This window comes from Pleurodeles waltl, chromosome 4_1 (assembly GCF_031143425.1).
Source record: "Pleurodeles waltl isolate 20211129_DDA chromosome 4_1, aPleWal1.hap1.20221129, whole genome shotgun sequence".
NCBI classification, from domain to species: Eukaryota; Metazoa; Chordata; class Amphibia; order Caudata; family Salamandridae; genus Pleurodeles; species Pleurodeles waltl.
This window is the reverse complement of record NC_090442.1, coordinates 744,913,644-744,936,341: the sequence shown is the minus strand read 5'-3', so window position 1 is coordinate 744,936,341 and position 22,698 is coordinate 744,913,644. Positions and strand designations below refer to the sequence as shown.

Below are 22,698 nucleotides of genomic sequence, written 5' to 3'. Positions count from 1 at the left end.
CATTTGGAAGGAAAAAATGTAGAGAAAGACAAGGGACAATAACACTTGTTTTGCTATTCTGTGTTCCCCCAAGTCTCCCGATAAAAATGGTACCTCACTTGCGTGGGTAGGCCTAGCGCCCGCGCCAGGATATGCCCCAAAACACAACGTGGACACATCATATTTTCAGAAAGAAAACAGAGCTGATTTTTACAAAGTGCCTAGCTGTGGATTTTGGCCTCTAGCTCAGCCGGCACTTGAGGAAACCTAGCAAACCTGCACATTTTTGAAAACTAGACTCCTAGGGGAATCCACGATGGGGTGACTTGTGGGGCTCGGACCAGGTTCTGTTACCCAGAATCCTTTGCAAACCTCAAAATTTGGCCAAAAAAACACTTTTTCCTGTCATTTCAGTGACAGAAAGTTCTGGAATCTGAGAGGAGCCACAAATTTCCTTCCACCCAGCGTTCCCCCAAGTATCCCGATAAAAATTGTACCTCACTTGTGTGGGTAGGCCTAGCGCCCGCTACAGGATATGCTCCAAAACACGACGTGGACACATCACATTTTCAGAAAGAAAACAGAGCTGTTTTTTACAAAGTGCCTAGCTGTGGAGTTTGGCCTCTAGCTCAGACGGCACCTGGGGAAACCTAGCAAACCTGCGCATTTTTGAAAACTAGAGACCGAGGGGAATCCAAGATGGGGTGACTTGTGGGGCTTTGACCAGGTTCTGTTACCCAGAATCCTTTGCAAACCTCAAAATGTGGCCCAAAAAACACTTTTTCCTGTCATTTCGGTGACAGAAAGTTCTGGAATCTGAGAGGAGCCACAAATTTCCTTCCTCCCAGCATTCCCCCAAGTCTCCCGATAAAAATGGTACTTCACTTGTGTGGGTAGGCCTAGCGCCCGCTACAGGATATGCCCCAAAACACAACGTGGACACATCACATTTTCCCAAAGAAAACAGACCTGTTTTTTGCAAAGTGCCTAGCTGTGGATTTTGGCCTCTAGCTCAGCCGGCACCTAGGGAAACCTACCAAACCTGCACATTTTTTAAAGCTAGAGACCTAGGGGAATCCAAGATGGGGTGACTTGTGGGTCTCTCACCAAATTCTGTTACCCAGAATCCTTTGCAGACCTCAAAATTGGGCTAAAAAAACACTTTTTCCTCACATTTCTGTGACAGAAAGGTTTGGAATCTGAGAGGAGCCTCAAATTCCCTTCCACCCAGCGTTCCCCCAAGTCTTCCGATAAAAATGATACCTCACTTGTGTGGGTAGGCCTAGTGCCCGCGACAGGAAATGCCCCAAAACACAACATGGACACATCACATTTTCCCAAAGAAAACAGACCTGTTTTTTCAAAGTGCCTAGCTGTGGATTTTGGCCTCTAGCTCAGCCGGCACCTGGGGAAACCTAGCAAACTTACGCATTTTTGAAAACTGGAGACCGAGGGGAATCCAAGATGGGGCAACTTGTGGGGCTCTGACCAGGTTCTGTTACCCAGAATCCTTTGCAAACCTCAAAATTTGGCCTAAAAAATACTTTTTTCCTGTCATTTCGGTGACAGAAAGTTCTGAAATCTGAGAGGAGCCACAAATTTCCTTCCACCCAGCGTTCCCCCAAGTCTCCCGATAAAAATGGTACCACACTTGTGTGGGTAGGCCTAGCGCCCGCGACAGGATATGCCCCAAAACACAACGTGGACACATCACATTTTCCCAAAGAAAACAGACCTGTTTTTTGCAAAGTGCCTAGCTGTGGATTTTGGCCTCTAGCTCAGCCGGCACCTAGGGAAACCTACCAAACCTGCGCATTTTTGAAAACTAGAGACCTAGGGGAATCCAAGATGGGGTGACTTGTGGGGCTCCTACCAAGTTCTGTTACCCAGAATCCTTTGCAGACCTCAAAATTGGGCTAAAAAACACTTTTTCCTCACATTTCCGTGACTGAAAGGTTTGGAATCTGAGAGGAGCCACATATTCCCTTCCACCCAGCGTTCCCCCAAGTCCCCTGATAAAAATGATACCTCACTTGTGTGGGTAGGCCTAGTGCCCGCGACAGGAAATGCCCAAAAACACAACATGGACACATCACATTTTCCCAAAGAAAACAGACCTGTTTTTTCAAAGTGCCTAGCTGTGGATTTTGGCCTCTAGCTCAGCCGGCACCTAGGGAAACCTACCAAACCTGCGCATTTTTTAAAACTAAAGACCTAGGGGAATCCAAGATGGGGTGACCTGTGGGGCTCTCACCAGGTTCTGTTACCCAGAATCCTTTGCAAACCTCATAATTTGGCTTCAAAAACACTTTTTCCTCACATTTCGGTGACAGAAAGTTGTTCTGGAAACTGAGAGAAGCCACAAATATCCTTCCACCCAGAGTTTCCCCAAGTATCCCGATAAAAATGATACCTCACTTGTGTGGGTGGGCCAGGTGCCTGCAACAGAAAAAGGCCAAAAACTTGTAGAGATTGAGGGGATAGCACAGCGAGTTGATAAGCACATATTCTTCTTTTATACATCTTTAAGCTGACTCTGCTTTGGGGACCCACACAAGTGAGGTGTCATTTTACTTGGGAGACTGAGGGGAACGCTGGGGAGAAGGAATTTTGTGCTGGAGCGGTGATCTTACAAAGAAAAGCCAGGAAAATATGCTTTTTTAAGCAAATTTTGAGGTTTGCAGACGAGTCTGGGTAAGAAATGTTGGGGGATCCACACAAGCCACACCTCCCTGGACTCCTTGGGGTGTCTAGTTTTAAAAGATTTCTGGGTTTGGTAGGTTTCCCTAGATGAAGGCCGCACCCAGGACCAAAAATATAGGTGCCCCCTCCACCCCAAACACAGGTAGTTTTGTAATATATCATTTTGATGTGTCCACATAAGTCTGTGATGTGCCAAACACTAAAAATGTGAAAAGAAATGCACTTAGGTTGTGTCAAAAAGACCCCTCACCCACCAATCAAGTTGGTGGCATGCTTCATCATCGGGGTCCCACCAGAGACACCTAGCGTGTCACAAGTGTGCTGCGACGCCTGATTACAGCGGAGCAGGTTTTGTCATTTTTAACCACACATACTTGTTGGATTTGGCATGAGGGTGAGTGATGGTTCAGCAGATCAAATTTTATTAACAAGAGATTTCACAAAAGTGAAATGTACTGTTAATAACTGAAAGGCCAAAAAACTGAACCAATGACTCCCAGCTCGGCAAGACACCAACCGCTTTACAGTCCATTCACACACCTTTCATACATGACATGCACAAGACCATTCACGCCGCCAGCCACGGGCCCAGCACATTACAACACCCGCATCGACAGACAGCGCCACTCAAGGGCCCATCACTTTCATACGCCCACATGCCTGATACAGCAATCACACCACCCCAAGCACACCGCCTGCCAAGCGCCACCCCACACACACCGCCAGCCAAGCACCACCCCATGCACACCGCCAGCCAAGCGCCACCCCACACACACCGCCAGCCAAGCGCCACCCCACGCACACCGCCAGCCAAGCGCCACCCCGCGCACACCGCCAGCCAAGCGCCACCCCACGCACACCGCCAGCCAAGCGCCACCCCACGCACACCGCCAGCCAAGCGCCACCACACACATACATCCCTTTTTTTTTGTTTTTAAACAACAAAGAAACCACTAATCATAAATAAGTACAAGACTACAAACACAAAACCTCTAACTGAATATATGACTAATGCCAACAGTGAAACTGAACATATAAAAATATAAAACAGCAGTTTACGCTCACGGAATTTCCCAATAATTATTCTGTGTGTGGTAGCTCCTGAAACAGCCACCCACACACAGCCTAGGCTTTGAAGGACAATCAGGGCAGTACATCCTAGTCTCCTTACTGATATCTCTTCGAGCACAGACTCTACATCTCTTAGCAGGAAAGTTTTTTTTTGGTCGTGGGAGGAATGTGCTCAGCAAAGTGACGATCTTTCGATCTAGCCACATCCTCCACCACTGCTTCTCTAGGAACTCTTGCCTGTTCCAGCACAACAAGGCTAGCTATGATAGACTCCTGAAATTTCACAAATGTCATCCTTGACTCTGGAGAACTATCCTTGAACACAACAAAAGCATTAAAAGTTGCCAAGTGGAACAAGTGAACCGCTAATTTCTTATACCAAACATAAGACTTACGAGCAGCAGTGTAAGGTTCCAACCTCTGATCTACTCTATCAACACCACCCATGTGCTAATTATAGTCTAAGATGCACACAGGTTTGCGCACTTCGGCAACCTGACCCCAAACAGCCACAGGTGAAGTACTCTCATCATGGTTGGTACTTAGCATGTATACATCCCTCTTGTCTACAAATTTCAGAGCAAGCAGCTCATCATTCCGCAAGGCACTGCACTGTCCCTACTCAAGTTTTTTTACAGACGAGCTCTCTTGGATAGCCTTTCCGATTAGAGCGGATTGTGTCACAAGCAACAGTGTCCACTCTGAACAATTCCTTGAACAACTGAACTCCAGTGTAGAAGTTATCTACATATAAATGGTGACCTTTGTTAAACAGTCGTCTACCAAGTTCCCACACAATTTTCTCACTAACTCCAAAAGTGGGTGGACAACCAGGGGGGTCAATATTGGAATCCCTACCAGTGTAGACCTGGAAGTTATAAACATATCCTGTACTACTTTCAGACAGCATATACAATTTAATTCCATACCGTGACCTCTTGCTAGGAATGTACTGCCTAAACACCAAACCACCCTTGAACAGGACCAAAGACTCATCTACAGATATTTCTTTGCCTGGAACATAGATCTCTGAAAACTACCAAATGATCAAGGACAGGACTAATCTTAAAAAGACGGTCAGAATGAGGGTGATCTCGTGGCAAGGCTAAAGCATTATCTACAAAATGCAACATCCGAAGAAGAAGCTCATACCGGTTACGACTCATGATGGCAGGAAATATAGCAGTTGTCTTCAAGGGACTAGTAGACCAATATGAAGACAGCGATGGCTTCCTTATCAGCCCCATAAAAAAAGTTAAACCTAAGAACTTTTTCAACCCTTCCAGATTTGTGGGAATCCACCGGCTAGCTCTAGAGTGTGGCCTAAGTCTGGCAGCGTTGTCCATCAAAAACTGCTCTGCATACAAATTCGTCTGCTCAACAATCTCTTCCAAAAATATATTGTCCATAAACAACTCAAAAAAGTTGACGGGCAAAAAGTTTTCTGTATTAACTTGACACCCTGGAAAACCAGTAAACGCAGGCAACTGTGGCTGCTCCATGTTTGGTGCAACCCACATGTCAGGTCTTCCAATGGGAAGCATTTCATCCACTGGCTCTGCACCATCGGCACATCAGTGTCCTCCTCTAAAACAGGCCCTTCATCAGCACTGAGAGTGGCTTCATCATCAGATGATTCCTCTCTGACAGAAAATTCACTTCCAGAATCTTGCACTTCCTCCTCTGCCTCAGATGCAGAGTCAGTCTCATAATCATGGTCAGAAGATGACTCAAAAAGCACCCTAACAACCTACTGAGCGGTCATCCTAGGGCTAGCCATGATCCTTCCTACAAGAATTACCTGAACAAATACACCACCAACAACCAGCACTGTGTAAGATAAATAACAAAGTGTAGCTTTATCACTAAGAGTTACAAACTCAAAAACTATACTGCTCACTTGCCTTAAAAAGCTTGACTCACCAGCAACTACTCTACACAGCCACAGCAATCACCAATGATATCCCACTAAAAAGAGAAGACAAAAAAAGCAAATTAGACATAAGACAACACAATAATTATTGTGCATAAATCTAGGGACAATTTCACACACAATCCTGCATTCAGTACACCACCTACAAACATGTAATTCATGCATGGCAACAATACTCACTTGGAGTAAATTTATTTACTTACCTAAAACATGCAACTATGCAAACCGCAGGATAACTACTGTCAAAACTGCAACAAGCCACAGCAAAGTCAGCAAAAGCTTAGAACTAGAACAAGAAGGAGAGAAACTGTTATTATCATAAAAGCAAATACTTCGCCAGTTGACAAACACCCGCCACCAACCATTTTAAAATTTTCCCTTGTGTCTAGTGTTCTCTGCTTGGGGGAAGATGGGCCTAAAAAAGAATAGGCCAATCTGCCCCCAAGAGGGGCAGAAATGTCATAGAATATATTGCCCCCTTTGGGGGCGACCCTTGCCCAAGTGGCCAACCCCCCCACACAAAGCATACACATGATCCCTGGCGCTAAGTGGATTCTGCAGATGGGCCTAAAGAAAATAGGCAGATCTGCCCCCAAGGGGGGGCAGAACTGCCCAATAGTGCTTTTTGGCCCTTAGGGGCGACCCTTGCCCAAAGGGGCATCCCCCCAACACAAAAAAAAACAATAGAAAAAAAAATCCCTGGCATCTTCATGGTTTCTTCCCCCCTGGGGCAAAAGGGCCTACAAAAAATAGGCCAATCTGCCCCCAAGGGGGGGCAGAAATCGCCCAGATTACATTGCCCCCACACAAAGCACACACACACACATACATTATCCCTGGTGCTATGGGGATTCTGCCCCCCTTGGGGGCAGAAAGGCCTAAACAATATTGGCCTATCTGCCCCCAAGGGATGCAGAACTTCCCAATAATGCATTTGTGCCCATGGGGGCGACCCTTGCCCAAGGGGCCGCCCCCCAACACAAAAAAAAAAAACAACAATAAAATCCCTGGTGTCTAGTGGCTTTCTTCCCCCTTTGGGGCAGATCGGCCTAAAAATAAGGCCAATCTGCCCCCAAAGGGGGCAGAAATGGCGATAAATACATTGGCCCCCCAAGGGGAGCGACCCTTGCCTAAGGGGCCACACCCCCACACAAAGCACACACACACACATATAGTATCCCTGGCGCTATGGGGATTCTGCCCCCCCTCGGCGGCAGAAAGGCCTAAAGAAAAGGGGGGCAGAACTGCCCAATAATACATATGGGCCCCTGGGGGCGACCCTTGCCCAAGGGGCCGCCCCCCAACACAAAAAAAAAGAAAAAAAAAAAATCGCTGGTGTCTAGTGGCTTTCTGCCCCCTTTGAGGGTAGATCGGCCTAAAAATAAGGCCAATCTGCCTCCAAGTGGGGCAAAACTGGCCAAAAATACATATGGGTCCCTGGGGGCAAGCGACCCTTGCCCAAGGGGTCGCTCCCTCACGCTAAAAACAAACACACACACATACACAAATCCCTGGTGTCTAGTGGGCATTCCTGCTGCCCGATTGCATCGCGATCGGGCAGCAGGAATGCTCAAAGAGGCATTGAGGGAAAGGAAAACCCTTTCCTTTCCCTCGATGCCTCTTTCAGAGGCACCCCCCCCGCCTGGAGGTGAAAACTCACCTTCTTCTTAGACGTGCTGGAAGCAAATGGCTTCCAGCGCGTCTTTCACCCTTTCATGATGTCAGCGCGCGATCGCGCGATGATGTCATGGGGGGGGGGTTCGGTGGAGTGAGGGTGGAAGGGGAAGGGATTCCCCTTTCAGCCCTGGCCTGGGGGGGTGGGTGGCGGCCCTCGGGGGAGCGCTTCGCTTCCCCCGAGTGCCGGTCCCAGGACGTAATGGTTACGTCCATGGTGCCACACGGGCGCAGCCATGGACGTAACCATTACGTCCTTGGCGACGAATGGGTTAATATACTGACTACATAATCACATCAGAGCACAACAAGCCTCCCCCACGCTAAAAACAAACACACACACATACACAAATCCCTGGTGTCTAGTGGGCATTCCTGCTGCCCGATTGCATCGCGATCGGGCAGCAGGAATGCTCAAAGAGGCATTGAGGGAAAGGAAAACCCTTTCCTTTCCCTCGATGCCTCTTTCAGAGGCATCCCCCCCGCCTGGAGGTGAAAACTCACCTTCTTCTTAGACGTGCTGGAAGCAAATGGCTTCCAGTGCGTCTTTCACCCTTTCATGATGTCAGCGCGCGATCGCGCGATGATGTCATGGGGGGGGTTGGGTGGAGTGAGGGTGGAAGGGGAAGGGATTCCCCTTTCAGCCCTGGCCTGGGGGGGGTGGGGGGCAGCCCTCGGGGGAGCGCTTCACTTCCCCCGAGTGCCGGTCCCAGGACGTAATGGTTACGTCCATGGCGCCACACGGGCGCAGCCATGGACGTAACCATTACGTCCTTGGCAACGAATGGGTTAATATACTGACTACATAATCACATCAGAGCACAACAAGCCTTTTTTTTTTATCAGAACCTCTACCATCGTAGAAATGGATTGCTGACACTTTGGACATATTATTTGTGGAATAGTACCATCCCAAAATAAAAAAAACTAGCATCTTCGGGAAAAACAACCACTGTTGTCATAGACAGAAGCAGACGCCTTATTGGTGGTTTTATTCATGAAAAATTCCCATCTTAAAAAGTTCCTAAAATGCAAACTCATAATGCTCTAATGAATTTCACATAAATCTAGCAGGCTTACCGTATCCATTACATCAATAATAAGATACCAGTGCTGCAGAAACTACCCTGTCTTCACTATAAAAACACTTCTTTCATTCAAGATTCTGTCCACAGCGGATCATGTAATTTATTTTAAATCCGCCCTGTTTTGAAAAATGAAATATATTTCTGTTAACTCCAGTTACTGGGCTCGAAACGCAAACGAGAGTTACAATGAATACACCATGACATCATTGGATGGAACATGCTGCTTAAATGGCCAGGCACCCCCAGGCAAATAGCGGAGGGGCGCCTAAGCCGCTCCACAGGCAGGAGCCAGGATAGGGGAATCCTTTCTCTGTTTCACCACACAGGAGGTTTTGTGACGCCATCAAGAGGTGCCTGAGGTCCCGCCTCTTTTTCTCTCCACCTTGCGCCAGCATCCAGGATACTGGATCAGAGACTTGCCCACCCACTCCTGGATGGCAGAATTGCTAGCAGCAGAAAAAGGGGGCTACCCAAAACGCTGGACTGCTTTACTGAGATGACTCTGTGGAGGGGTATTGACTTCTGTGGGCACTGGGGAGATAGGAGGAGGGACTCACCTGCTGGTGGTCCTGGACCTTTCTGCCCTACCCCAGGATTCCTGGAGTTGGACCTTTTAGAGGGATTTGCCGGGTGACAGGTACCCCGGCAAGGATGGAGTGCTATGTGGTGCCCTGGTGTATGTGTTGGTATGGAACTGCGGGTTTTGCCCATCCCTGTGTAAGACGGAGGAGAGGATGCCACTAAGGTATGCTTGCCAAAAATCCCCGGGATGCACTAGCACTCTGGAGTGTTGCGCTGAAATGGAAAGTGAAGACAATTGATGTATTGCTTGTACAATCTTTGAGATGTTTTGCTGATCTTATGTCCTGTATTCTCATAACTATAATGTCTGCTTAACTGTGGTTCTGATTTCTCAATGATGCTGTGTGAATAAAGATAAACGGCTATGCCTTGGCTAAAACATAATCAAAATTGTCTCTCTCCTTGTGAGTCTTCCCTGTAGGGCAGCAAGTTGTGAGTGCACTAATGTTGTTATTCTCATCTCTGTTCTTGTTTCCCTCCTCTTCAGTGCTTGAATGTCCAATTAAATCATGTATTCTCTTAGAATATAGATGGTCTTGGACTAAACACAAATAAACAAACTGACACAAAACGAAACACAAAGCTTCTAGAGGGCTTGTACTCTCTTCTGGAGGTGGAGTACAAGCTAAGGTGAAGCATCACCAGACAGGCAATCATAGAGACACAGGCAAAGAGAGACAGTGACAAGGGAGGTGGGGGTCTGAAAGAACTGTATGCAGTATGTGTCAAAGATCCACACACTGGCTCTCTTTGTGAGTCCAAATAGTTTCTGAATAATTCTTGTTTAGTAATACCATGGGGATAGAATCTCTGAGTCTGGCCAGTATCCCTGTATCAAAACCTTCAAGTGCAGAATACCCACATGGGACTGGGAATAGTGTGTTATTTTCCTGTGGGGTTTCCCCAAATTGGGGAACAAATCTGTTGAAACTTTAATCCTGCTTTAGAGCAGTTGAAAAATGTAAACAGAAGCACCGGTGGCTTTAGGGGTGGCAAATGGGGTATCAGGGCAGCATTGAATTATACCAGGAGGAGTGCCACATGGTTCTGCAGCCCCTGTCCCTGGAGAGGCAAAACACACAGAGATGGGACACACAGGGAAGTGTGGAAGTTAGAGTAAAAGATGTATAGATGGGCACAGAGAGAGGCGGGAGCACAAGTGGTAGAGTACTAGAAACAAACTGAGCAGAGATCAAGCTCGGAAAGTGGCAAGAGTACAAGAGAGAGCGCAAACAAATGTTTATGCTACCTGCCCCAGACATGGAGAACTGTATATAATGTTTCTTTCTACAGCTGCCATCTCAGAATGCCTCCAACAATACTCCTGTTTTGCTTTACTTCTGACTGAGCCAAGATATACACACTGAAAGGAGTTGAAAAGATTCTCTGGAATGCATTTCTTAATCTGAAGAAGACATTTATTATAACTTTTTGCAAGGTTCGTGAAGGAAGGTTTGAATAGTAAAAAGTGTAGTTTCAAAATGTGCAACAACAACGTAAGACCATGTATAAAGAATCTTCAATCTATAAACAGCAAATATTTAAATGCAAGGATACAAACACTTATATTGATATATAAACTTATATTCTCATATGCAATGTAAAGCAAATAAATAATAAAAATTAATCACCATAGGGCCTGCCAGATGCTTCATCTTTCTCATGCCAGTAAGAAGATGACCGTGTTCAACTGCGAGAAAGAGATCTTCACCCTCACTGGAAAGATGTCAGGCATTTGACATCCAATCCTGACTGAGGTTTCGGAATTCATCGTTACTAAGCAAGGCCACGTTTTCATAGCGTCAACAACCACGGAAAGAGCCTTCTAGAACACCGCCCCTCTCAAATGGAAATATTCAAAAACGCTGGCTAGTTTAGGTAAACCTTGAAAAGATTGCATCAGGACCTGGCCACCTTGCACATTGCATAACATGTTTGCACGGAAAAATATTTTAACGTGGCGGTGAAGCTAAACTGAACACAAAATGGAGTCTAGGTTGAATACAAAATGGAGTCTATAACCAGTGACCACTAAAGTGACAATAGGCAGCTAAGCCAAGTGCAATGCGGTGTAACACGACATCAGTGGTTAGTATGCAAATAACATTACAACTCCTAAGAATTTTTTTGAAAAGTGATCCTGACTTCCTTCCGCTTTCGCTCCTTTTTTTCTTCAGTGACCATTTTCTTACCTTCCATCCTCTACATGCTTGCTGAGAATAGCCTCCTCTCAGTCTCATGCCTGTCTCCCTTAAAATCTCTTATTGTAATTCTGAGAAAGGCTCGCAACTTATTTCTTAGATCACAACCTCCCTTTCTTTTATCCTTGAAACCTAACACTATCTAATCTCCGCCAGCCTATTTTCTTACCCCCTAGTCACCTGAAACCACCTAACCCTCAGTAATGATCACACAAAAATGGTATTAATATAATCCATCCCAAAGTAACTGGAGTAAATGGATGTCATTTTTTGTTGAGCACACATGATAATCACAATAATTAACACATAACCACTGGATCTACCACTAACCATGGGTCCTGATGTAGCGTGCGACTCGCTGTACAGTGCTTCAATGCCTCGTCAGGCGTAGTAAGTGCTATATAAATGCAAATGCAATTACAAAAGGGTCAACAATGAGAACTGTGACACATTGGCAAAGGGAAGAGCAGATAGATCACAGAAAGAGAGTAACAGAAAATGGAGAGAATAGGAAGAGTAATGGAGGAAATACAGAGGCAGTTGTAATGAGATTGGACACATGATGAGAGCAAATGAATAGTAATGAAAACGTGCCTTGATGAATCGGGAGTGGTGTAGTCCCTGGATGGACTTTGGTGCTCCCCTCTGACCCCATCTCACTTTAAGAGGTGAAAGGTCGCAATTTCAAATAACAGAAATGTAGAACTCATTTGGTTCTACAACAAATGACAAACAATGAAGTCTCGAACTTAAAGGTTTTATTTTAACAAACAGCTAAATCATTGTAGTCAAAGTTGATAAGTGAATACATCAGAGTGCTGAGCTCAATCAAAAGCTAGTTGAAGGACAGAATCAATCAAGAACTCAATAAAGGTCAGATCATCAAAATACATAGTTTTAGATGGGGTTGAATTCCAGCATAGGATTTCCTTCTAAAGTATGTGGAAAGCGGTGTCCTCCCATTAAGGCACCACACTCTTACTCATGGTTAATATCAAAGGATTTTATACATTCAGTACAGTAGTACATGGCTCACAGGCTCTAAACCAAGCAGAATAAAGCAAAAGAGAAACATTTTCAACTGAATACATTCAACAGGATTCTCACAATTCTACTACATAGAGCTTCTCACAGCAAAATCTGTACATGAAACAGTAAAGTTACATAGTATGTGATTCTCCCTGGAACAGCTGACTTTAACATATTCAGAACAGTCTGTAAAAGTCCTCATCCTTCTCTGCTGGATATATTTAATTTTCATTGTAGTGAGACATTAAAATAGAAATCTATTCACGTGGGACAAAGAAACCTGACAGTAAAGATGGAGCCTGAGGCCTAGTTTGCTTAAGGTTAGTTAGAGTATGAATTTACATTACTTCAAAGCATTAAATTCAGCAAAACAGACATATAAATGTATGGAGTGCGCACACGCGAAACTAAATGCAGTTCTATATATAAGTACATAAGTGTGTTCTTATATAAGTTAGTTTCTGTCCTGGGACTTTTTGCATTTGTCTTTATGGTTTGTATGTGGCTCTGTGTATGTGCATTTGTGTATGTTTTTGAGTAACCAATGAAGGCATTTGTACCTTTTATGCATACATAGGTGACTGTGAGCCTACATGGTTGTGTGCTTATGTGTCTGTGTCAATATGTATTCATTGATAGCCTGGGTGTGTGTTTGTTTCTGCAGGTTTCTGCGCAATACCAATAGACGTATGTTTGTGAACAATAAAATTGGATGTCTTGATGTTGTCAATAAGTGTTGAAATCAAGGTTAAACTTTCAGATCTGACTGGTGGATCGAATATTTTTCTAGAAGTTGTGAAATATTCTTTTTCAATATTTGGACTCTCTCCTTCACTTTATTTTCAACAGAGTAATGCATCATTTCATTATTGTTTAAATCCTTGAGCACTGCCTTTAGGAGTGGAACAAGCCATGTTGTTTTGTATTGATTTGATTCACTTGAAAGCAGTCCCTTTACTTTGTCTTCTGTGTAACGAAGCCCCTCTTCATCCTCTGAAATTCTTGTCACAATCTTCAAATCTGGTCGATCGTGCTTAAGTTTGTCTATGTTCATTAGTCCATCATGCTCAAAGTCATTCAAACACAAGCTGAAAAAAACAAATATGCATTGAGTTCTTGTAAGCGAACAGAAAACGAATTGACTGCAACATTGTTGTATCTCTCTACTATGTAAATGGCATGCCATGCTTGTGAAAGGAAAATGTTACCCTGTAAGCATCTTTTTGTGGCATGTAGTGCTGTAGATTCACATGCTCTGTATACTCCTGCCATCCTGTGTTGGGCTCGGATGTAGGCAACTTGTTTTTTTTCAAACAGGTCTTTTGATTCACAAGGTATAGTGAATCCTTCTATGACTGGTAATGTGCCATGGGAATCGGTTGTTTTTTCACACGGCAGATGAGCACGACAATGGGAGCACAGAAAAGCAGAAAAAGAACATGCAAAATAACAAGAAAGAAAGGGACCTGCAACAACCCAAGGCTTCTGGGGAGGAGGGTGGGTGAATGTGAATCTACAGCACCACATGCCACAAACAGATGCTTAAAGGGTAAGTAACATTTTCCATTTGTGGCATGTTTGGCTGTAGATACACATGCTCTGCATAGACTTTAAAGCAGTTCTCTCCTAAATGGTGGCTAGCCGGAAGATGTTGCATAGAACTGGAAAATTGTATGTCACACACCTAGGCCAACATTAGCTTGTTGGCTTTCTAAAACATCCACACAGTAGTGCTTGGTAAAAGTGTGTGAAGTGGACTAAATAGTTGCTTTACATATGTCAGCTGTCGAAATGTTACCAAGGAAAGCCACGGAGGCTCCTTTCTTGTGGTTAGAGTGGGGCCTGGGTAGGGCAGGCAAATGCCTCTTGGCTTTAGCGTAGCAAGTCTGAATGCATTTGACCAGTAATCTGGCTATGACCACTTTTGGAAATAGCAAAGTCTATGAGTGATCAATGGAATGAGACAAAGAGTTGTGTCTTGCGAAAGGGTTTTGTCCATTAGTGTAGTAAATGAGGCCTCGTTTGATGGCTAGTGTGTTAACAGCCCTCTCTGACACTGGTGTGAGAATAACATGAGGAGTTCAATGGTTTGGTTAGGGTAGAAGGAAGATAGCACCTCAGGCAGAAACTATGAATTAGTCCTAAGGACAACTCTATTATTGAACACCTGGAAGGAGGGGTTTTCAAGGGTAACAGCTTGAAGTTCACTCACTCCTCTGGGAGATGTTAAACAGGAAGGCCACCCTCAAAGAGAGAAACACCCCATCTAAAAACACTACACAGGCTCTGGATTCAGAAGAGATGCCAGTTCAAGATGCTGACCCAAGCCTACAATGCCCTCCCTGCACAACAAAGGACCAGCATACATCAACAAATGCCTGACCTTCTACTAACCAACCAGACACTTCCAATCAGTTTCCCTCTCTCTCGCAGACACCTCACGCATCAGTCAAGCCAACAGCAAAGGATGCTCCTTCTCGCACCTGCCAGCCAAGGCTTGAAACATCCTCCCCCTCCACCTCAGGACTGCACAGTCACTCCAGCTATTCAGAACAGCCCTAGAGGCCTGGATGGTCAAATGATCAACCCCCCATGCAGCAGCATACAGCTCCAGTGCCTCAAGACCCACACAGGTGATTTGCCATGCTCTATAAATGTTTGCTTGAAAGGAGGGCCCATGAGTTGTTAAGACAAAGTTGAGGTTCCAGACAGGGGCTGCGGTACCCTAGGTGGAACAGCCCGTTTAAGTCGCTCCATTAAGGCTTTGATGAGGGGTACTCTGAACAAGAAAGAATGTTCATTATTTTGAAGGTAGGCTGCAACTGCAGCTAAGTGGAGACGTACAGGTTTGCAGGCAAGGCCTGACGTCTGCGGATGAAGCAGGTAGCAACCTATGTCTTAGACCGTTAATTTCAACAGGTCAATGTGTTTGGGAAGGCAGTAATGGACAAACCTTTTCCATCTGGCCACATAGCAGGCCCGCGTGGTGGGTCTGTGAGCCTCCTTAAGGATGCCTAGTGTTTGGGTGCCCCTCCCTGCCATAGTTCTGAGTGAGAAGGTCTGGCTGGTTAGGCAGTTTCTTGTGAGGAACTTGGGTCAGTTCGAGAAGAGTGGCAAACCATGGTTGTCTGGCCCACAATGGAGCCAGCAGGATGAGAGTGAGGGATGTTTGCTGAAGCTTCCAGATCACGTAAATGAGAGGGAGAGAAGGAAAAGTGTAGGCAAATATCCTGACCACTTTGTCAATAGTGCAATCCCCAGGGACTGTGGGTGTAGTAACCTGGAGGCTAAGCTTCGGCATTTGGCGATTTCAGCAGTGGCAAGGAGGTCTATGTCGGGCAACCCCCAATGATGGAAGTACAGGAGTATGACTAGTGGATGGAGTTCCTATTCATGGGCTTATTTGTGGCATGTGTACACTGCTGATAAAGTCTGCAAAGTTATTGTCTACTCCCAGTAGATACTCCACCACTAGGTGGATTATTTAGTGGAGTGCCCACCTCCAGATCACCTGTGCTAACACTGAGCGGAACCCACCTTGTTTCTGTAGGTAATACTAGGCAATTATGTTGTCTGTTCTGATGACGACTACCTTTTGTTGTACGTGACAGAAGAAAGATTTGAGAGGCAACGGGATGGCCAGTAGATCCAGGTAGTTGATGTTGAAACCCAATTGGTGGATTGCCCACATGCTCTAAATGGTCAAGTCACCTACCCCATGACAGAAGTGTCCGTTGTGATGGCCACATGTGAAACTTGGTTGAGAAACGGCCAGTCCTGCAATAGATTGTTGCTCTTCCACCACTGCAGAGAGTGATGGGTGCTGGCCCACAGCAATACTAGATCTTCCCAGTGACCCTCTGCTTGTGACCATTGAGCTGTCAGGCACTTTTATAGCTGATGAATGTGCAATCTTGCATGGGGAACTATGGCAATATAGGAGACTATAATGCTGAGGAGGCACATGACTGTCCTGACCGTTAAGTGGTGACCTCTCTGAAAAAGAAACAGTAACAATTGAATAGCTTGCATCCACACTTGGCAGAGATACCCTTTACTGGTGACTGAGTTGAAAACTGCTCCCAAGAAAGTCTGTTTCTGAAGGGGCTGGCAGAGGGACTTTACTGTGTTCACTGTGAACCCTAGATAGTTCAGGATCTTTATGGTGGTCTGGGTATGTGCCATACACTGTTTGTTTCGCACTTGTAAGACCTGGTCTCCCCTAACTTTTTGTCTTCTGACCTCCTGTTTTTCTGCCTTCATATCTGCTAGCTTTAGGATTCTGTGCACTTTATCATGGCTAACCAGTGCTAAAGATCAGATGCTCTGTACTCTAAACACGTTGATACTGGCTTATCCTCAATTGGCATATTTAATTTACTTGTAAGTTCCTAATAAAGTGCAGTATATGTGGCCCGGGCCTGTAAATTAGATGCTACTAGTGGACCTGTGGCACTGATTGTGCCACCCATTACAACAGCCTTTTAAACATGTCTTAGGCTTGCCACTGCAGAGCCTGTGTGTGCAACTTTAAACTGTCATTTTGACCTGGCTAGTGCACCCACTTACCATAACTAAGCCTTCCTTTTTTATTACATATGTCACCCATAAAGCAGGCCCAAGTAAGCCAAAAGGGCAGAGAGCAGTGTATTTAACAAGTAGGACAAGTGCTCTACGTTTAACATGTCCTAGTAGTGAACAACTACTGAATGTTATTTTCACTACTGCAAGGCTGGATAGGTTAACATTGAGGTTTCCCTGGAAGCAGCCTTTAATTGTAATTTCCAATTGAGAAAATATAGAAATTTGGAGTTTGGTGTCTCTGGACTCACAATTTAAAATCACAACTTCTGGTGACGTTGGATTTTAAATTGTAAATCTGAAATTGCCACTTATGGAAAGTTGGCATTTTGTACCTCTGCCTGTCTCTGAATACACATCTGGAATGGGTGACAGCTGGCCTTTGTGCATTTCCCTCTAGACAGTCATACACAAAGGGAGCTCGGGTTTTACATTTGCATCCTGATGGCCTGTCACCAGGCTGATGGGCCTTCCTGGGCTAGATGGGAGGGAGGAGCTGACTCTTACACCTGAATAGGGCTGAGCCTGTCCTCAGCTGTTCACTCCCTGTAGAGTGCCTGGAGCCAGGGAAGGAAGGTCAGTACACTTCAAACACATCTCTTTGAAGTTTCCCCCACTTCAAAGGTTCAAGTGGGTATATGTACTGGACCCCAAACCCAACCAAAGTTGTACACTTCTGAATAGGATGAGATTCTGCCAGGAATAAGGACTGCTGTGCTGATAGGAGGAACTGCCACTCTGTTGAACTGCTTTGCTGTGTTGGCCGGGGAGTCTCTACATCCTCTAGAGAGTCTCTACATCCTCTGGGAGTCTCTCCTCTACAGAACCAAGTGACTCCACAGGCTTGCTGGCTTGACTCCAGTTCTGAAATCTCAGGGCCATCAAAGACTTTCTTCAACCCGGCTGTAGCTGCTGGACTCAGTCAACTGTGAATCCTGTCCTCCCAAGAGGTGCCAATCCAGCCCTGGGAGTCTACAGCTGTTTTTCTTCAAAAATCAACGCATGGAAGCCGCTGCAGCTAATTGGAACTGACTCAGTGCCCTTCACACCGACACAGTGCCGATTTGACGACGTGGGTCCCGTACGCAAAGCTTGACGACGGTGTAGCATCGATCAGAAGACATCACAGCGGGGCTTGACAATGACGCAGTGAGTACATCGAAGGGGGTCCGATGCGCGACCCAGCAGTGAGGCTCAACTACAACTCATCCACATGAATCGGAACCAACGCATCAAGTCTTCAACTCCAATGCTTACTTCACCCAAGGTACTTTTCAGCGTGCCCTGAGTGGGTCCTGTTGCCGGCCCACCCTCTATTGAAGTTGGCCTGAACTTTGGATTTACCTTGGACTAGTGTGACCTCAAGTAACCTTTTAGAGCCAATTGACTTCTAAGCACTACATTGCAGTTTATTCTTAAAAAAATCATATCTTGAGTTCTATTTACTGGACTTTTGCTGTTGAAGTCTTGTTTTCTCTATTTTTCTTAACTGGTGTGGAGTCACTTCGTGATGTTTTCACTGCATTACTGTAATTTAAGTGTTGCACAAATACTTTGCACATTGCCTCTTTAGTTAAGCCTGACTGCTCTGTGCCAAGCTACCAGAGGGTGAGCACAGGTTAATTTAGGTTGTGTATAAGACATACTCTGACTAGGACTGAGGTCCCTTCTTGGACAGAGTGCATACCTCTGCCAACTAGAGAGCCAATTTGTAACAGCGCTCTTGATCAGCCAGCCATCCAGGTAAGGAAACATGTGAATGCTACTCCTCCAGAGATAAAGAGGCAACCACGGCAAGATGTTTTGCAAACAGTTTGGGGCAGTTGTGACCCCAAAGCACAGCACTTTGAATTGAGAATGCTGGCCACTAACCATGAACAGCAGGGATCGGCGGTGTGCAAGGTGTATTGAATTGTGAAAAATAGGCATCCTTCAGGTTGAGTGCAGTCATGAAGTCACCTTGCTGCTGTACAGAGATAACATTCTGGAGAATGACCATGTGGAAGTCCTCTGAAAGGACGCATTCATTGAGTGGCCTGAGGTCGAGTATAGGCCTGAGTGTTCTGTCCTTCTGGCGGAAAAGAAAATACAGAGAGTAGACTCCTTTGCCCTGCTGGCACAGGCTCTTTTGCCCCCTTGCAAATGAGGGCCTCCACTTCTTCCAGAATAAGGCACTGGTGTGCTTGGGAAAGGGTGTTTTTGTGTGGAGGGATGTTTGGTGGGGTTGCAGTAAGTTCTAAACAGTAACCCTGAGTGATGAAGGAGAGAATCAACTGATCTGAGGTGATTTCTTCCCACTTTGAAAGAAACCCTAAGTGTTGTGTGATCGGGGGAAGGAAGAGTGAATCACTGTTTAGTGGGGGCAGCTCCCTTAGCCACACCCCCTCAGCCTCTGACCCTTGAGTAATTACCCCTCAAGGCTCCCTTGGAGTAGCCCATGCAGATGCTTCAGGGGAGGTAGCCTCTATACCCCTCTGAACTTGAACCTACAAAAGGAACCACAGAGAGGTGTTTGGAGGGCCCAATTAGCCTTTGCCGCATCTTTTTCATTTTCTCCAGCATCTGATCAACCCGCGGCCCCAAAAGGTGCTCACCCACCCAGGGAGTCCGTGTGGTGGTGCTCAAGTGGGAAGAGGAGGAGGGGGAGAAGAGGTGGAGGGAGAGGACTAGAACAAAGTGGTAGGGGACTGGTGCCCCTGTACTAGTGTTTCTTGACCTTGCCTGTAGGTGTGGGCTCCGAGGCAAACTCCTCCTCAAATGTTAGTCTCCTCTTGTCAGGGAGAGTATCTTTGTTCTTTGTAGGAGGTTTAGTTACAATCTTCCAAATCTGCAAGTGGATAAAAATGTGTTCTGGCCAGGCATCAAACTTCTCTTGGAGATGCTGCAGGATGGGCTACTCCGGTTCCTCGGATCCAATGGAAAACTAGGCTTTAGGTGATCCACGCTTTGGCACAGATGAAGTCTTTAGGGTCCTTGGCGCCGTTGGAGTTTTTGTTGCTGGAGAGAGATCTGCGGGTGCTTTCGGTGCCAACGTCAAAGGTGTCATTGGAGGCCAGATCTTGTGCTGCAATTTCAGTGTCAGTGGCTGAATCTGAGTCCGATCCGAGACCTTCTGTCAGTGCCGACCATGGCCTTCGGGCAGTGGTGAGTCAAAAGCTGGACACTGGGTTAGGAGCTCAATGCCCAACCCACTCAGGTGGTGCTTGGTCTGTGTTTGGTGTCAGGGAGACAGTGGAGGGAGGTATGCCTTACTAACTGTCAATGTCTTGCTGTGTGGTTGTACCTCTTGGATCTGGGGCTTTTCCTTCTTAATCACCAGGCGGGAGCTGGCCTCAGGGTTGAAGTGGAGACCCTCCTTGACTAAGGGACCCAGCTCTGGTTCCACTTCAATGTCGTGGTACCAAAGGGTTCATAGGTATCGGCCTTCTGCTGCTGTGCCATGGTGTGTTGAGCAAGTCAATCATATCAGTACAGCAGGGTCTCCTTGGAGCGGAAGGTGAGACAGGTGGAGCAGGAGGCTTCATAGTGCTCTAGCGACAGACAGAGGTAGCAGGCTTGGTGGTGGTCTGTCCGGGAGTATTTTGAATGACACTTTGGAAAGTACTGGAATGGAGTCTTTTCCATTACAGAGTGTGCATTCTTCAAGAAGAAGACGGAATTGAAAGCCCTGGGAGGGGCACAGACCCCAAGAGGGGTGTTGAGTGCAACCCAATCGCTGAGCCTAATGAAGGTCACGTCATGAAAGAAACGTACAATAATCATGGTTGTTATCACCAACTGGAATGGAAGAACTAAAAACGTTGGACAACGAACACCGCAAGGTTTCAACCTGGCGCTTAGTGGATATAAGTCTGAACACAAAGGTGGAAAATAAACAATCTAACAATGGAGCTGATGCCCATGGCATTACCATTCATAGGAGGAGTCACTATACTTTGTGACTCAAAAGACTTCCTTGAAGGAAAACAAGATGTACACGTCTGAGCCCGACACTAAATGGCAGGAATATGCGAAGCATGTGTACCTACAGCTACACATGCCACAAACATAAATATTACTTAATAAATTGTAACTGGCAACAACTGTATCAGAACACCTACATTATTATTATAATGCAAAGGTCAAAACCCCTTTTATCACTATACCTAAAAATAAAAGTAGACCATCTCTGCAAGTCTTAATGATGTTGTATGTTAATGAAAATATTTATACTCTTGTGATCTAGTTAAATGTCTTTAGGTGTAAGGTATGCACAACAACATGGCATACTCCATACACACATTTTAGAGAAGAATGAAGAGTATGCTGTATGTTACCACTGAAGCGGGTAATCATTAGCCAAGACATACCCATTTGAAACTTCACCCGTCCCCACATTCAACAATGGTTAGAAATGACATATCCTACAATCACAATGCATGTGTGTATCTGTGTATGTCATAGAGGAGAAGCTGCCCCACTGCAGTTAAGATTGACATCTCACTCTATAGGACTTCAGTTTTTGCAACTTCAGTAACATTTTGCCCCTAATAATTTGCACCAAGCTTCAGGGAAACAGCATGCAAACCCTCAGCATGGCAAATCTTGTGCAACTGAAATTGTAAAGTTTTCTGCTAGTGCATATGCCTTGTAGATTTTTGCAGAATATTATTGTGTGATTGATGTATTCAGAATATCTGAATTGTTTTGTGGTTTTGAATTTAAACTAAACATACTTTATAATATATAAATCAGAATGTAATCATCCACCTTGCGTGGTCAAGTTCCGTGAATTTTGTAAAGAAGTTGCAATCACGAGAAGGTGATGGAATATATGTGCAGACGAGATACAAGTATACTGAAAAAGTACTTCGCAAATGATTACGTTTTAAATCTCTCTCATAAACATACATTTGCCTACACAAACATGGACATACATACACACGCTAAGATCCAAACATAGAAGCACCAACATATATATACACACACAAAAACTCACATACATTCACACCTAAGACGGCATTTGCACATACACAGAAAGGCTGGCGATCTATAACTAATATCACGTACTGTCTGGACTGAGGCTTCATGGGCACAGAATATACACTAGCCAATATTGTTACAAAAACTAACAATATTTTCAAGCAGGCCATGAACTTATATGAAATAATTAGAAATACAAATGATCCCTATAGGGAAAGTGTAGCCCTTGACTTCCACGCAATAGTCTTAAAAAACCTTTCTTACAGATAACGTTTGTACATTTAATGCATTTATTTCTCATTTAAAACAAAATATTATCTGAAAATAGTAAGGTGCTCCTCTATGGTGACGGCGCAGTAAAAAGTGACATAGTGAATCAACAGTGTGCTGTGACTACATACAATAATATATAAATGTAGCTGAAAGGGATAGTACAATGGTATTAGAGACACTGGTGTTACGAGTGTCAATATCCACAATCAAATAAAAAGCAGTCCACATTTGTAATTTGTCAATTCGACCCATATTCCCAAATGAATTAGAAAGGGTCATCATCAGGGCTAAAAATTCAGAGGGACACACCTAACAGATCGAGGCAATAGTCTTTGAATCTCCTCAGATGAACTACACCAATATATACATCAAGCATGTTGCTGAGTTAAACATGCAGACAGTTACAGAAGTGAGAGTCAGGCCCAGTAAATTCAAGGCACGAAATGTGTCACTCGACTACATGGGTATATAGAAGTATTGCTCGATATAAGTCTTGTCCAGAGGGTCAGAATCGCAGCCAGGGACGAGCGTCAGGCCACAGTGAACAAAACGCGTCCTTGGGTTACTAGTTTGTCCCCTTTCTTCCCTAAATCATGTGCTCTCACATAGTCTGCAGATGCAT

General features: G+C 45.2%; 1 protein-coding gene across 5 annotated transcripts in view; it reads right to left on the bottom strand.

Annotated features, from left to right (window-relative positions):
- Positions 1 to 11,972: 11,972 nt before the first annotated feature.
- Positions 11,973 to 22,698, bottom strand: part of LOC138288114 (NLR family CARD domain-containing protein 3-like) — a 497,028-nt gene continuing 486,302 nt past the window's right edge. For all 5 annotated transcript variants that reach the window (XM_069229362.1, XM_069229366.1, XM_069229365.1 and 2 more), the window contains one exon: positions 11,973 to 13,348. In XM_069229362.1, coding sequence (XP_069085463.1) covers positions 13,009 to 13,348 — 340 coding nt within the window. In that variant the 3' untranslated portion in view covers positions 11,973 to 13,008. The remainder of the gene's footprint in view (positions 13,349 to 22,698) is intronic.